Raw genomic sequence first — 14182 nt, forward strand, 5'->3', positions numbered from 1 at the left:
GCCGAGGGAGCGGGACCGGCAGTGGGATCGGCATCGGGTCCGGGAACGAGAGCGGCTCCGCCCCACGTGTGGCTCCGGCGCGTCCCTGAATCCCCGAGTGCACCTCCCCCAAGCCTTCCCAGCTCCGTGTCCCTCCAAGCCCCATGTGCCCCCCTCAGCCTCCGCCGCTGTGAAAGTGAGTTATTGGAAGTGTTTAACGGGCCCCAAGGCGCTGAGGAACGTCGAGGATGCCCTGCGACCGACAGGACGCCACTGGGGAGCCGCGGCAGGTGGCTGGTTCACACCAGTCCGGGGCTGCTTTGCCCCGATCTAGGATTAACCTAAGATTGGGTTTAAAACGAGATATATAAAAGTCTTTAATTTTTGAAATGCCAGAGGCTGCATATTCTCTGGATGCCCCCGGCTCAGCCGTGATGGGATGTCAGGAGGCACCGACCCGCCCGGCTGAGGCAGCACCTGCCGAGACCCAGCCCAGGAACCCATCCCGGACCATCCAATGGGACCATTGTAGCAGAACAAGGTGTTGGCACGTCAGGACAGCGGCAGCCCCCGTGTCCCCCTGCCCATCCCGGAGCTCAGCCGTGCCCGGTACTCCATGAACACAGAAGGGTGGGCTCTGCCTCCTCTCCCTCCAAGCATCGAGATCAGCTTTATTTTCCGTGTCACAGGACAGCTACAGACATGCACTGCTCCCACCCGCGGGTCTGCACGGCCAAGCCATGGGCATTTCCAGTGAGGTTATTCCTCCTCTGTCTGTCCTGGAATTCGGGGTTCTCCTCCAACCCAGGGAGTTTGGCCCCTTGGCTTCCAGCCCATGGGACAGAGCGGTGGGTTCTATTCTCCCTGCTGCGAATCAGAGGATTCCCTGGGGTGGGTCCCGTCCCCCCTGCTGTGGATCAGAGGTTTCCTGATAGAAGTGAGATCAGGCTCCGGTCTGCCAGGATGTGCCAGCGGTGTCACTTCCACCGGGATGCTCGGGCACAGCATGGAGCTGCCGCTGGCACCGGGGGAGACACGAGGGGCAGTTTGGGGTGAGGAAGGCGGTGGCAGCTGCTGTCCTGCTGCCCCAGCAGTCCCTGTGCCCCCCAGTCACGCTGCTGCTCTACAGGACGGGTGCCAAGCCCACCACCTCTGCCCGGGGGGCTCGCGTGGTCTTCTCCGGCCGGATGCAGACAGCGAGGCGCTGAGGGAGAGAGCAGGAGAGGGAAAACACAGTGGGTTTCCTTCCTGCCATGGAGCTCTGCTCTCTGAGCGCTTCCCAGGCAGCTCTCCCGGTGGGATTTAATTGCCACGTGAACAAAGATGCTGAGGACACATCAACCACCTGCCCAGCGCTCTGACCCGGGTCTCGGGCTGACACGAGCAGGGATCTCTGCCCACCCCAGCCCACCCAGGAGCTGTGGGATTGCCCATCCTGCTCCTGACCTGCTTGAGAGACCCGGGTGTCCAGACGAGCTTGTACACCATGTAGAAGGGGATGCAGATGAAGGACGATGCTCCGATGAGGTGTCCCAGCGAGGTGCTCCACTCGGGGTATTGGTAGTCAAAGAGGGTCAGGGGTGGCTGGTCCAGGAGGGAGCTGATGACTATGAACTGTAACGAGCGGAGCAGAGCTGTCAGGGACCTCAAATCCTGTGAGCAGGTTGGGCCCCTCACCCTAAGACAGACATTGAGGGGCTGGAGCATATCCAGAGAAGGGAATGGAGCTGGGGAGGGAGCTGGAGCACAAGTCTGATGAGGAGCAGCTGAGGGAGCTGGGAGGGCTCAACCTGGAGAAAAGGAGGCTCAGGGGGAACCTTTTCCCTCTCTACAACACTCTAACAGGATGATGGAGCCAGGTGGGGGTCAGGCTCTTCTCCAAGGTAATGAGTGACAGGACAACAGGAAATGGCCTCAAGTTGTGCCAGGGGAGGTTTAGAATATCAGGGAGAATTTCCACACCGAAAGGTTTGTCCAGCCCTGGCACAGGCTGCCCAGGGCAGCAGTGGAGTCCCTGGAGGAATTTAGAAGCCATGTGGATGTGGCACTTAGGGACATGGGTTAGTGGTGGCCTTGGCGGTGCTGGGGAATGGTTGAACTTGATGATCTTAGAGGGGTTTCCCAACCCAATTGATTCCATGATCTCCCCAGCCCCACACTGATGGCAGCTCATCCCACAGGTTATCAGGTTAAGGGGGTGGAACAAGATGATCTTTAAGGTCCCTTCCAACCCAAACCAGCCTGTGATTCCATGATTCTATTAACATCATCCGTGTCCCACTGCTCCCGCTGCTCTCCCAACCTCGTCAGGCCAGCGTGGATGTGTCAGTGCCATCTCCCAGGCTCCCCCCTCGCTGGGTGAGGGCTGGGGGTCTCTGTCTAACGACCCCCCGTGAGACAGTGGCCTGTGAAGGCTGCGTGTCCCTGTGCTGAAACAAGATCGTTTGCTGTCTGCTTTGATGATAATACTCCTCTCTTAATAACCAGGGCAGAGCGCTTAGAGTCATAATTAATCCTCACAAGGCCTCTTCTCCTGCAGATCCAGTGAGATTAGACCCCTCTGCCTCTTGCCAACGGCAGCCTTTGAAGTGCCGGGGGAGCTGGAATTTCAAAGGGGATGGATCCAGCCCCGTGCATGGAGATGGACCTGTGGCCAGCCCTGCCAGGGACACCGTGACCAGGAGGATGGAACGAGGCTGCACTTGTGAGCATCCATCTTTGCCCTGGAGCTGTGGAAGAGGCTGGAAAATGTACTTCCAGCTCCTGTTCTTGGTGAGACCTGCATTCCTGGGGCCGTGGGCAGCATGGCATTGTCCGTGGCTGGAGCAGCAGCACAGGGAACAGGCAGGGAGGGCTGACATGAGATCCCACAGCCCTCCTGTCCTCCCTCCTGGCTGCTTGGTCACCTCGTGCAAGTGAGAGGGGAGTTATCCATGTCACAGGGAGCTGGGCAGCAGAGGGGAGAGTGGCTCCTGTGCAGGGTGTCCAGAGGGCCCTGGATACTCACTGCTAGCAAGGCAGGGCTGACAGCGACCCAGCACAGCTTCCAGAACAGCCCTGGGGTGAAGCCCAGCATGGCTTTGACATCGTGGGAGAACCTCTGTATCCCTGCCAGAGGAGAGAGCTGTCACAGCCCTGGGGACCCACTTGGAATGTGGGTACAGGAACACTGACAGCCACATGGACACACCATCCATCCCCTTTCCAGGAGTCTTCTGCCCCTCAGTCCCTGGATTTACTCACCTGTGTAGGGTTACACACCTGTGTAGGTGCCCACGGGATGTTTTCCAGGACAGAGGCAGTTTCTTACCGTAAAACCAGGACACAGCTATGGTTTCCAGGAGCACCACTGCCAGGATGGAGCAGCCGGCACCGAACTCCTCCAGCAGCTTCACCACGTAGGCTCCCCCCTGGAACAGTATGAGGAGGGAGGGCAGCTGCAGACCCCACAGGGGTGAAGGAGTGGGAGTGTGGGGGTCAGGGATGGGGCTGTTCCAGTGGTACTCACATAGGTGAGGGTGCTCAGGGAACCCAGGAAAGAGACTGTGATGAGGCCAAGGACAAAGAGCTCCCGTCTCCCAGCCAGGATCTGGGGATACTCATCCATCACGGCTGTGATCACGGCCTCCAGACCCCCAAACTGCAAAGGAAATGCTGGCATGGAGTTGGGAAATGGGATGTGGGGATAATCCTGCTCTCCAAGAAAATCCACGCCCTCCGTGGCAGAGTGGGGATATCCCATCCCGTCCCATCCCGTCCCATCCCTCATCACCCTCCTGGGGACATGGCTGGGCTGTCCCTCTCTGCAGAGGCACCTACTGTGCTGTCCAGCCCCAGCGTGATCATCATCAGGAAGAAGATGATGGCGAAGAAGGTGGATCCCACCATGTTGGCAATTGCTTCAGGGTAAGTGATGAAAAGGAGGCTTGGCCCTAGGAGGGAACACTGGCTTGGTTGGCTGCCCCTGGCACTGGCTGGTGTGTGGGCAGGAATGTGCTTGGGGAAGGTGCTGCCGGAGGGATGAGAACCTTTATCTCTGGCTACATCCTCCACCTCCACGTCCCTCATCTCAGCCATGTAGCCCAGCACGGTGAAGATGACGAAGCCCGAGAGGAAGCTGGTGAGGCAGTTCACTGCACTGGTGATGAGAGCATCCCTGGAAGGCAGAAAGGAGGGAGATCCCCCCCCTCCAGATCAGCCCTCGCCCCGGTTCAGCTGCCCTGGCCACCTTCCCCGCCTCCCATTCCCTCGTCTGGCCCCTCACACCAAAATCATCAGTGAAATGGGGAAAGATGCTCAGCCTGCAGCCACAGGGACCAGGAGCTGTCAGGATGTGCCCCTGCTGCAGCTGTGCCCGTGCAGCCCCTGTGACCACCGGGATCCGTGGCTGCAGAACTCACCGGTAGCAGTTGTTGTGGAAATGGTTGTAACTGGCCAGAGCAAGGAGTACTCCAAATCCAGGACCCAAGGAGAAGAAAATCTGTGCAGCAGCATCAACCCAAACCTGGCGGGAGGAGCAACAGGAGAATGGGCAGGGCAGGGGGTCTTTGGGGCTGGGATGTGGCTGGGAGGTGCCCCCCGGTACCCACAGCATGGACACTCCATGGCACAGGGATGGGGGCTGTGTTGGCACATGCATCCAGACCTCATCTCCTGCCTGTCCCATCCCCCCAGGAAATGTCACGAGGTGGAGGGAGCTGCTATCCACCCTGCGGTCCTGCAGCAGCAGAATTAAGCAGTGTCACCTGTACTTGCCCATGCCTGAAGGGGGATGGAGTTGAGGGGATCCCCAAACCCCCATACCCACTCCTGCTGGCAGGTTCGGTGCTGGCAGCACGGCCCTCATTACCTTTAATGAGAATTCTCAAGTGCTGCCTGGTAATTACCCACAGGAAGCCCATTGTCAGGCTGGGGCGAGAGCACGGCACAAACAAAACCCGGTGAAAATGAGATGGGTGATTCAATTACGGATTTACATTTCCAAGAGCCAGTCCAGGGCACCTTGTTTCTGTGGGAACGAGTGGCCCCATCCCCTGTGGCGGGGCCGGACCCATGGGCAGGGGTGGGTGGGTGTCCCAGGGAGGGTGTCTGTGTCCTGCCATCCCTGGGGCAGTGGGTTTCCCCCCTCCCCGTGCACTCACCGCGGTGCTCAGGAGTTTGCCCCAGTCCGGGCGCAGGTAGAAGACGACTCCTCTCCAGGCGCCGGGCAGGGTGGCCCCCCGGATCAGCAGGATGAGGAGGACGACGTAGGGCAGGGTGGCCGTCACCCACACCACCTGGGGGGACACAGCCCTCATCCCATGGCACCTCCAAGCACCCAACCCCTCTCTGTGTCTGGCACAGCTCACTCGGGGTGCCCTGAGGAGCAGGGGCTAGGGGGGGAGGGAGGTGATATTCTCTCTTCCTGCAGTCAGGTGAGTGGCAAAACCCCCACCTAGTGATGGGTCCCTCTTGCCCAGGGCTCTGGCACGTCCGTGTCAGGGCAGGGCTGCTGCTGGAGCCCTCCTTACCTTCCCAGAGGTTTTCACCCCTTTCCACAGGCTGAAGTAGACGATGGTGAAGATGAGGAAGAGGCAGAGGAGCAGCTGCCAGTGGATCCCCCCTATGTCATACAGACCCCTGGATTTATGGATCTCCAGGACCTTCCTCCTGCAGGCAGAGATTCCCACGGCCAGGGAGCAGAATCAACCCTGGGCAGGCAGTCCTGAGCTCCCCAGGAGCATTCCCACCTGACAGCCTGCTCCCAGGCACCTGCTTCCAAGCAGCAGACCCAAGTGCCTCCAGAGGGACATGCCCAGCTTTAACACACCACCCACATCCGTGGACTTACGTGTAGAACTCCTCGGCAGGGGACCTGGAGAAGTTGGTCCAGGTCACGTTGCTCCTGCCGAAGTAGTTGGTGCAGTCAGGGGTGTTCCAGGGGTTGTCGCAGCTCGCCCAGGGCAGGGTGCCCGAGAAGGACGAGTAGAAGTAGTAGAGAGCCCAGGCAATGATGGTGTTGTAGTAGAAGGAGACGTAGAGGCCAATGATGCAGATGGCAAAGCCGATGCCTGGGAAAAGCCAGGAGCAGGCTCAGCCCCTGGGACACGGCTGTGGGGACTGGCACTGCCAGCATGGCCCTGCTCCCCAGCACGTGGGGCCTGGGCTGGGGGGGCTCTCACCTTTAAAGATGGGGCAGATGCGCTTCCAGATGGGGATGGCTCCTGTCCTGTGGAACTGCCCCAGGGCCAGCTCCATGTAGAAGAGGGGCACCCCTCCAAAAACAGCCATCAGCGTGTAGGGGATGAGGAAGGCTCCTGTGGGGTGGGAGCAGAGCAGGGTCATCACCGGGCTGCCAGGGGAGGGCCATGGTATTGTCACCTTCCTCCCTCACAGTGCTGCCCCAGTGTAGCATGTTGGGTTTGGATGTGTTTTCTGAGATGCTTTGGAAATGATCTGGGGCTCAGAGATGTGAGATCCTGCTTGGAGTCCCAGCTTCTTGGGCTTCACAGGACTCCCCTGCTGGCCAGGATGGTACAAAGAGCCACACAAACCATTGGGGTGCAGGGGAGGGGACATCAAGCACGCCTCAGGTCTAGAAGTATTTTGGAGAAAATCCCATTGAATACGCGCAGCCACCCCAAGACGCATAATTAAGCTGTAATCTGCATTATTCATAACAGTCTCATTTTTACCAGGGCTACACTCATACCCCATGGAGGTTTTGGAAGTGGAGCTGCTCTCTGAGTTCTGCTGAGACTAGTTAATTTAACCCCCATGGCTCCTCTGTCTGAGAGCCCTCTGTGTGCGTGTGGTGTGGCATCCCCAGCACTCCCAACATTCCCAGTATCCCCAGCATCTCCAGCATCCCCAAAATCCCTGTCATCTCCAGTATCCCAAACATCCCCAGCATGCCCAGTATCCCCAGCACCCTCCTGCATTCCCCCACTTGCCAGGCTGGACTGGCCCAGCAGGGCGATGTTTTCTCCAGTGTTTCCCTCCCAGGCAGGTGAGCCCAGTGCTGGTCATCCTGGTGCTCCTGTTCCACAGGGACTGTGTCTGTGCTCCCCCAGAGCAGCTGCCTGAACTCCTCACCCTCCTGTGTGTGTGGGGTGGGTGGAAATCCCCCACCCGATCCACAGCCACACAGAGGGGCTCAGCTTTGGTCCCAGTCCCAGAGGAGCGACTCACAAATAACTGTGCTTCAGTGTGGGCACCTGGGATCCACAGTTTTGCCTTGAGTATGGAACTAATTATCTCTTTCTAATTTTCCCAAGCAGTAGAAGATGTTCCCTGAAAGCTGACTTTGGCAATTAAATCCGCTGCGCTTTCCCAAACAGCACAAAATTCTCATCCCTCCTTTTTGATTTCCATGTGAGGGGGGTTTCTACCCTCCTCCATTTAAAGCAATTTATTTAGTTGTCATTTACTGAAAGATTTTTCCTGCACAAAGCTTTTGTATCTTCATTTTTCCATTGATCCCTCAAAGGCTGAACCCCCCGGAGCCAGGGCTGTTCATGGAGTCCAGCACCGCTGGCCAGGATCCACGGCAGGAGGGTGGGATGCTCATGAGGATGATTTTAAACCAAGCCACCCCAAAGGGCAGCTTCCCAGAGTCCCAGGATCATAAAGTGTATGAACCTCCCACCCCAGATTTAGAGATCCTAATCCTTTTTCGCAGTTCGGACCATGCTGATTTTGCCTTTGTGATCCTAGAGCTGCCAACACGCCTCTAACTCCATGGGGAAAGGAGGGAAAGACACCAGGGAAGGAGGGAAGGACCCCAGGGAAGGAGGATGGAGGGAATGGAGGGGGATTTTGAATGAAGAAAGGCACAAACAGAACAGAGATAGATGTCAGGAGAAGTTGGGTCGGTCTCTAAACCGCCCTGTCCAGAGCAGAGCAGCTGGAGACAAAGAAAGAAAAGAAATGGGGAGTTTTTCAGGGTGGGAAAGATGGAAAATGAGAAAAAAGGTGTCTTTTCTTCTAAAGAAGACTTAAATAACCCCAGTGGTGTCCTTACCCCCTCCATTCTGGTAGCAGATGTAAGGGAACCGCCAGACGTTGCCCAGATCGACGGCAAATCCGATGACCGAGAGGAGGAAATCCATCTTTTTGCTCCACTTGTCCCTGGGGTGGGTTTGGGGGTTTAGGGGTGCAGGGCTGGGCGGTGGACCCGGGCGGGGGGCTGTGCCCTGCCAGGCAGGGCTGGCAGGGGGACCCGGGCAGGGCTGCTCTGCCATCCTGCTGCCCCGGCAAATCCTGCAGGATTCAGGCTGAGTAACTTGGGGCCGGGGAGGATTTTTCTGTTGCTGATGACAGATCCGAGGAGGGGAGGGTCAGGCTGACTGCGCTTCCCCACCTCCCGCTGGAAACCCACGGCACGGAGAGCAGCCGGCAGGGAAAGCAGAGCCGTGCTCTGATCAAAGGCAGGAGGGGAGAGCAGCCCCCAAGCAGGAACCAGCCTGACCCCGCAGGGACCGCCAGCTTCATCCTGTGGGGACCCACCTCACCCTGTGGGGACCAGCGTGAGCTCGTGGGGACCAGCCTGACCCCACAGGACCAGCCTCACCCCACAGGGACCAGCCTCACCCGGTGGGTCCTGTCCCCTCAGCACCTGCTGGGTGTGTTTTGGGGCTGGTGAAACAGGACCGTGTTTCCTCCCTCCTCCTGAAAAATCCCTATTTCTCCATCCCTGGTGGTTTGCTATTACCATTCTGCAAATGATGACACCGGACCCACTGGAGGAGGTGGCCACTCATTCTCGCAGGGAAAGAGCAGGAATCACGGAAAGGTTTGGGTTGGAAGGGACGCTTAAAGGTCACCTCATCCATCTGGGCTCGCTGGGCCTCTCTGGGGTGTGAATTGTTGGGAATAAACCACATGAAATTGAAATAGCTTTCACAGCTGAGCTGTGACCAGGAGGGGATGGCAGTGTCCCCAGAGCCACCGCTCTGCCCTGTGTCAGTTTAACAGCAGATTTTATTGCCTGTGCAAGGGGTCATCGGGTGCTCCCAGGGCTCGGGGGGGGCTCCAGCCCTGGCTGTCCCAGCCTTTCTAATCTGTAATTAAAAGAAACTACAGGAAAGACCACGAGAGCCAGAGCTGGAGCTGCGGCTTCAGGGCCAGGGTGAGCAGGTTGCTGTGACGACGTGATGCAGCTGCCCGATGTCTGCCTGGTGTCTGCCTGGCATGGGAAGCCTCTGGACACTGTTAATCCCTCAGACACACACATGGAGACCCGTTAGAAACCTCCAGTTAAAAACACCTTTTATTTTTTTTTATTTTTCTGGCGCCGGCTGTTTGGGCTGTCATAGGATGGAATCACAGAACCATGGAGTCACTGAGGTTGGAAAAGCCCTCTAAGACCATCAAGTCCCAGTGTTCCCCCAGCACTGCCAAGGCCACCGCTAACCCATACCCCTACGTGCCACACCTGCACACCCCTGGTTGTGGAGGAGCAGCAGGGGACACGGCTCTGCCATGGTGCGTCACCCATCTGCACAAAGTGATCCTGAGAGCCTGGGAAGGGGATGTTTTTCTCCTAATGAACCACCCCACCTGCATTTGGCTGCCCCCCACCACCTCACCTTGTGCCCCTGGGTGTCCCCTGACCCAGTGTGGGGAGCACGAACTGGAGTGACCAGCCCTGGGCTGCCCCCTCCCAGTGGGCAGGGACAGGTGTAGGTTCTGGTCTCATCAATCCCCACACTGGGTGGGCTGCACTCTACAGGCTTCTCCCTCTGTGCTGTGGAACCCAAAATTACTGTTCCTTTAGCACAAAATTATTGTTCCTTTAACTCCTCTCCTTTGAAATACAACAGTTTTCTGCTTACGGGTTTTACAAGGAGCAATGAGACTTTACCCCAAGTGAAGGGGTTGGGTTGGAGGGTGTCAGGGTGGTCTCTGCTCTGAGTGGAGAGTGAGTGGAGGTTGGGAGGGTCCCACCACAGCCAGACAGAGCCCCTCCACCATCAACCCCCCCTCCATGAGCCCCACTGCCGCTCTCCCTGAGCCAAGCCCCAGCACACAGGTGAGGGACAGTTAATCTCCTGCGGTTTATACAGGATTTGTGTCACTCCTGGGACTTTGCAGAGCTGTGGATTCCAGTCCCAGTCCTTCAGCGCGGGTGTGGAGATGAAAGCCAAGGCTGTGCTCAGCAGTGGGGGCCGCGGGGGCTGCCAGAGGGGCTGCCCTTGTCCCAGGCTTTGGGATGAAGGTGAGAAATCCCTGCTGCTGGTGTGATCTGCCTGTGGAGTGCTCTGGGGGAACAGTGTTTAACACCCTGACCAAAGACCAGCTCAAGCATGAATGACAGAACAGAGGCAGCTGGTGCCATAGCAACTGTTAAAAATAATAGATAATAGATAATAGCATTTTCTCTGTTGCTGACCCTTCTTTTGTCTGTGTGGTTTACATGGAATGGCTCTGTGTAACGAAGGGGGAGACTCTCCTGTCCCCTGGTCCTGCCTCTGCTCAGGCAGGTTCAGCAGATGGACTCAGTCACTGCCAGGCCTGATTGAAGATGCTGGCTGAGGGATCTGAGGGGACCTGTGGGTGTCTGTGGGGGTCTGCAGGGGTCTGTGTGGAGCAAGGACACCCTCAGCACAGGGTGCTGGGCTGAGACCCCTTTCCTGGTGTGAAGCAGCAGCTGTTCAAACTTTGGCATCGCTTAAAACCGAGCTACTTTCTCTTCTAAAGAGCCCCCTTTTTTCCCCACATTGATCTGTTAAATCACACGAGATGGGCTTTGTCCTCCCTCCTTGGGCAGAGCTGGGTGTGCAGGAAGACTGTGAGCCCTGCACAGCTGGAGCTGTTCCCACAGCAGCTCCAAGCTGGAGCTGTGCAGTGCTTTGCCAGCACAGGGATGTGCCCGTTGCTGTCTGTGCCCCTGTGCTGAGGCACTGCCCTGGATCTGTTTCCCAGGCACCGCTGCTGCTCCGCTCCAGCCCAGGGATGTGCTGCACCGTCAGTTTAATGCCTCCATCCCTGACAGATCCCCCAGGTCCTCGCTGGGGAATGAGCCATGAATGCTCCTAGTGCTCCCATCCTGCTCCCCCAGCTCCCACCCTCTCCTGGGGCACACAATCCCCAATCCATGCCGCCCTCCCTCCGCAGCGGGTCAGGGCTGCGCTGTCAAAGCAATGAGGGCAGAGCTTTGAAATCTCCATTTGTTTTAGAAGCTGCAAGGTGGAAAGAGCAGTGCAGGTTCTCAGGTTATCAGGGCTGCTGGAGATGGGAGGAGAGCGGGGGAGAGGTGTCTTGGGGAGATCATGGAATGGTTTGGTTCAGAAGGGACCTTAAAGCTCATCTTGTTCCACTCCTCTGCCATGGGCAGTGACACCTTCCACTATCCCAGGTTGCTCCAAGGCCCATCCAACCTGGCCTTGGACACTTCCAGGGATGGGGCAGCCACAGCTTCTCTGGGCAACCTGTGCCAGGGCCTCACCCCCCTCACAGGGAAGAATTTCTTTCGATATCATGCTGTCTCAACACAGACACACTCTGTTTATTTCTGCTTTTTCCTGTTATTTTCCTTACTCAAAGCGCAAGTGACCTTAGATTGAAAACAGTTTGAATCCAGCTCAAATCAGATTTAAATTTGAATGTCCACTGTACTAGAAATTGCTTCCAAACACCACAATGACTTGATTAGCAGATTGCTTTTATCCCACCTGCTCGTCCATGCGGGGAAATGCAGAGGAGCGAGTTGTGATCTTAAAACAACTATCCTGTTTGAGGTGCAGAGGCAGCAGTGGGAAGTTTAATTTAATTAGCATGATACTCAGAGATGTAACTTAATCACATTAAGTATAGATCAACGTGCTCTCATTTAAGCTCTCTAGGCTCCAGAAAACAGGGGCCAATCGTCTCCCACCTGTCTTTAATCCGGGGAGAAGAAAAATATTCCAGGGGAAAGGAATTAGCAAGGTTTGAGGAGAGCTTGTCCTTGTGCTTCTTTCAGCTGATTTTTCCCCAAAGGAAGGTAATAAATTAGTGGTTTATTACCCCTGTGTAACAGGGCCGTTCCTGAATGGCAGGTTTAGGTCAGACCCTCATCCTGGGCTGCAGGAGCTTCATAGAGACTGGAGCTGTGCCAGGCTGTACCTGACACGGTGCTGTGCCCAGCTCCTCAGGAACCTGGCACCTTCTCCGTGCCAGCATCTGCAGGTATGCAGAGCCACAGCTTTGCTGTGCCCCAGGGAAAATTCAGGGCCAGGGGCGTGAGTGAACTGTCTGTGCCTTGGTAATTGCACTCACTGCTATCTCGTGGTGCTCCCACACAGTGTTTGATGAGGCCAGGACACGTCATTATGGGTAATTATTAGTGTGTATTAATTGCCTGTCCAGACCGTGGGGCCTGTGGTCACCAGTAAGTGACAGGCAGGGTGGCAGAGCTACAAGCACAGCCAGGGCCAGGTCCTGACTGGGCTGTGGGTCTCAGGTCAGACCAGGAAAGCCTTGGGCTCCTGTGTCTTTGGTCCTTCTCCTCCCACACCCCTTTCTGGGAGAAGGGGACTCCAACCACAGGGCTCTCCATGGACAGACCCCTGGCACAGGCTGCTGGGCAGAGGGGATGTGCTGGTGCAGCTCGTGAGAGTGGCACTGGGCTTGCTGCCCCGCGGGTCCACAGCCAGTGTCCATGGGGAGCAGAGCCATAGCCAGTATCCATAAGGAGCAGAGCTGCAGCCATAGGGACAAACCAGGCACACAGTCCCTAGCGTGGCACAGCCTTAGGCCAGGGTGATTCCCTGGGCTGGGATCAGAGTTCTGAGGGTTAAGTAAATGCTCAGTGACTGCAGAGGGGAGCTGTGACCCCACCAGCAGCACCCAGAGCTGCCCAGGCCAGATTCCCATGGATCCTAGAATCTTTCTGGGATCTATCCGGATCAGGGATCACATGCTCCCAATCAAGCTGTGCCTGTTGCTGCAACTTAGTAACATTTGTGCTGCCACCACCTTTGTTAACAAGTACTTAACAAGGAAATAAACAGTGAAAAGCAAACAGAGGACACGGAAATAGGTTTTCCTCTTCAAGTGATATGGCCCAGGTCTCCTCCTGGCCCCTGTAAGGTACAAAAGGGACTGAATTCAGATAAATTCTGAGTCCAGAGGTCCCTCCTGTTCTCCTGCCAGTCCAGGCAGTGGAGGGGAACCATTGGGAGCATCATTTCTGCTGTCTCCAGAGCCACTAAGCATCAGCACGGAGGGAAAGCCTCTGAGGCAGAGGGTGCAGTCCAGCTTCAAGAGCAGCAGAGCAGATCACAGGGGGATGGCAGAGGTGGGAGCTCGTCCCTGCTGTCCATGCCAGGATTAGTCCCCATGGCAGAAAGAGCCAGCGGGGCTGTGCCAGTGGCCCTGTGCCCACGTGCAGCATGGCCAGGCACCGCTGCCCTCGCAATAATACAGTTTGTAGTTATTGGAAACTGGACTGCAGAGGAGCCAGGATGCTGTTTCTATGGAAATGTCCTGGAACACCAAACGAGGGAAGAGAAAAACAGAAGATATGTTAATGGAGCTGCAGGCAGGGCACTTTCCGAGGGGCTGTGATTTTTGAGAGGAGGAGAAGGGGGTCTCTGATGACTTTGGTCTCCTCTGGTCCCCGGAGCATGCCTGGATGGTGTGGGGCTGTGAGCACATGGGTGTTTCCCCATTTCTTTGGACTCACAGAGCCCTGACCCCCTGTCCAAGGATGGACACTGCCCCAGCAAGCCCGTTTGCAGGGACACCCCGAGGGCTCTCCCTGTCCCGTGTCACCCAGGTGCCACCTCCTGGGGGCACCTCGGCCTCGGGTCACCTGGGGCCTGGCTGGGGGAAAGGGGTCCAGGCTGGGGGGTGCCTGGTGGCGGTGGTGTCCCCTGGGAGCTGGGGGATGGCTGGGACCCCAGTGAGGGGATGGTCCAGGTTGAGCCGCTGCCGGGGGTGCCGGTGCCCGGTGATACCGGTGTCGGTGCTTGGTGTCGGGGGTGCTGTGGGTGCCCGGTGATACCAGTGTCGGTGCCCAGGGATCGATGCTGGGGGTGCCAGGGGTGCCGCTGCCGGGAGTCCTGGGGATGACGGGGGTCCTGGTGCCGGGGCTCGGTGCTCAGTGTCAGCTGTGCCGGGGGTGCCTGTGGTCGGTGCCCGGTGCTCGGTTCCCGGTGCCGGGCGCGGATTGGCGGCAGTGGCGGCCCCTCCCCGGCGGGGCGGGCGGTCAGGCGGCCCGTCCCGGTGTGCCCGGCAG

The 14182-nt window shown here is 57.5% G+C and overlaps 1 protein-coding gene across 1 annotated transcript; it reads right to left on the reverse strand.

Moving 5' to 3' along the window:
* Positions 1-1022: 1022 nt before the first annotated feature.
* On the reverse strand, positions 1023-8720 carry LOC114062655 (sodium-dependent serotonin transporter-like). The gene is made up of 14 exons (XM_027894351.1): positions 8701-8720; positions 7982-8088; positions 6141-6275; positions 5810-6029; positions 5490-5628; positions 5121-5255; positions 4380-4483; positions 4008-4135; positions 3799-3911; positions 3488-3619; positions 3290-3389; positions 2987-3087; positions 1426-1593; positions 1023-1183 (listed from the first exon to the last, which is right to left on the reverse strand). Exons 1-14 carry the CDS (start codon positions 8718-8720, stop codon positions 1103-1105), a joined length of 1683 nt encoding a protein of 560 aa, XP_027750152.1. The 3' UTR covers positions 1023-1102.
* Between the last annotated feature and the right edge of the window lie 5462 nt (positions 8721-14182).

The sequence above is a fragment of the Empidonax traillii genome, unplaced genomic scaffold (assembly GCF_003031625.1).
Source record: "Empidonax traillii isolate 1590-97213 ecotype Southwest subspecies unplaced genomic scaffold, ASM303162v1 scaffold426:size1138770, whole genome shotgun sequence".
NCBI classification, from domain to species: domain Eukaryota; kingdom Metazoa; phylum Chordata; class Aves; order Passeriformes; family Tyrannidae; genus Empidonax; species Empidonax traillii.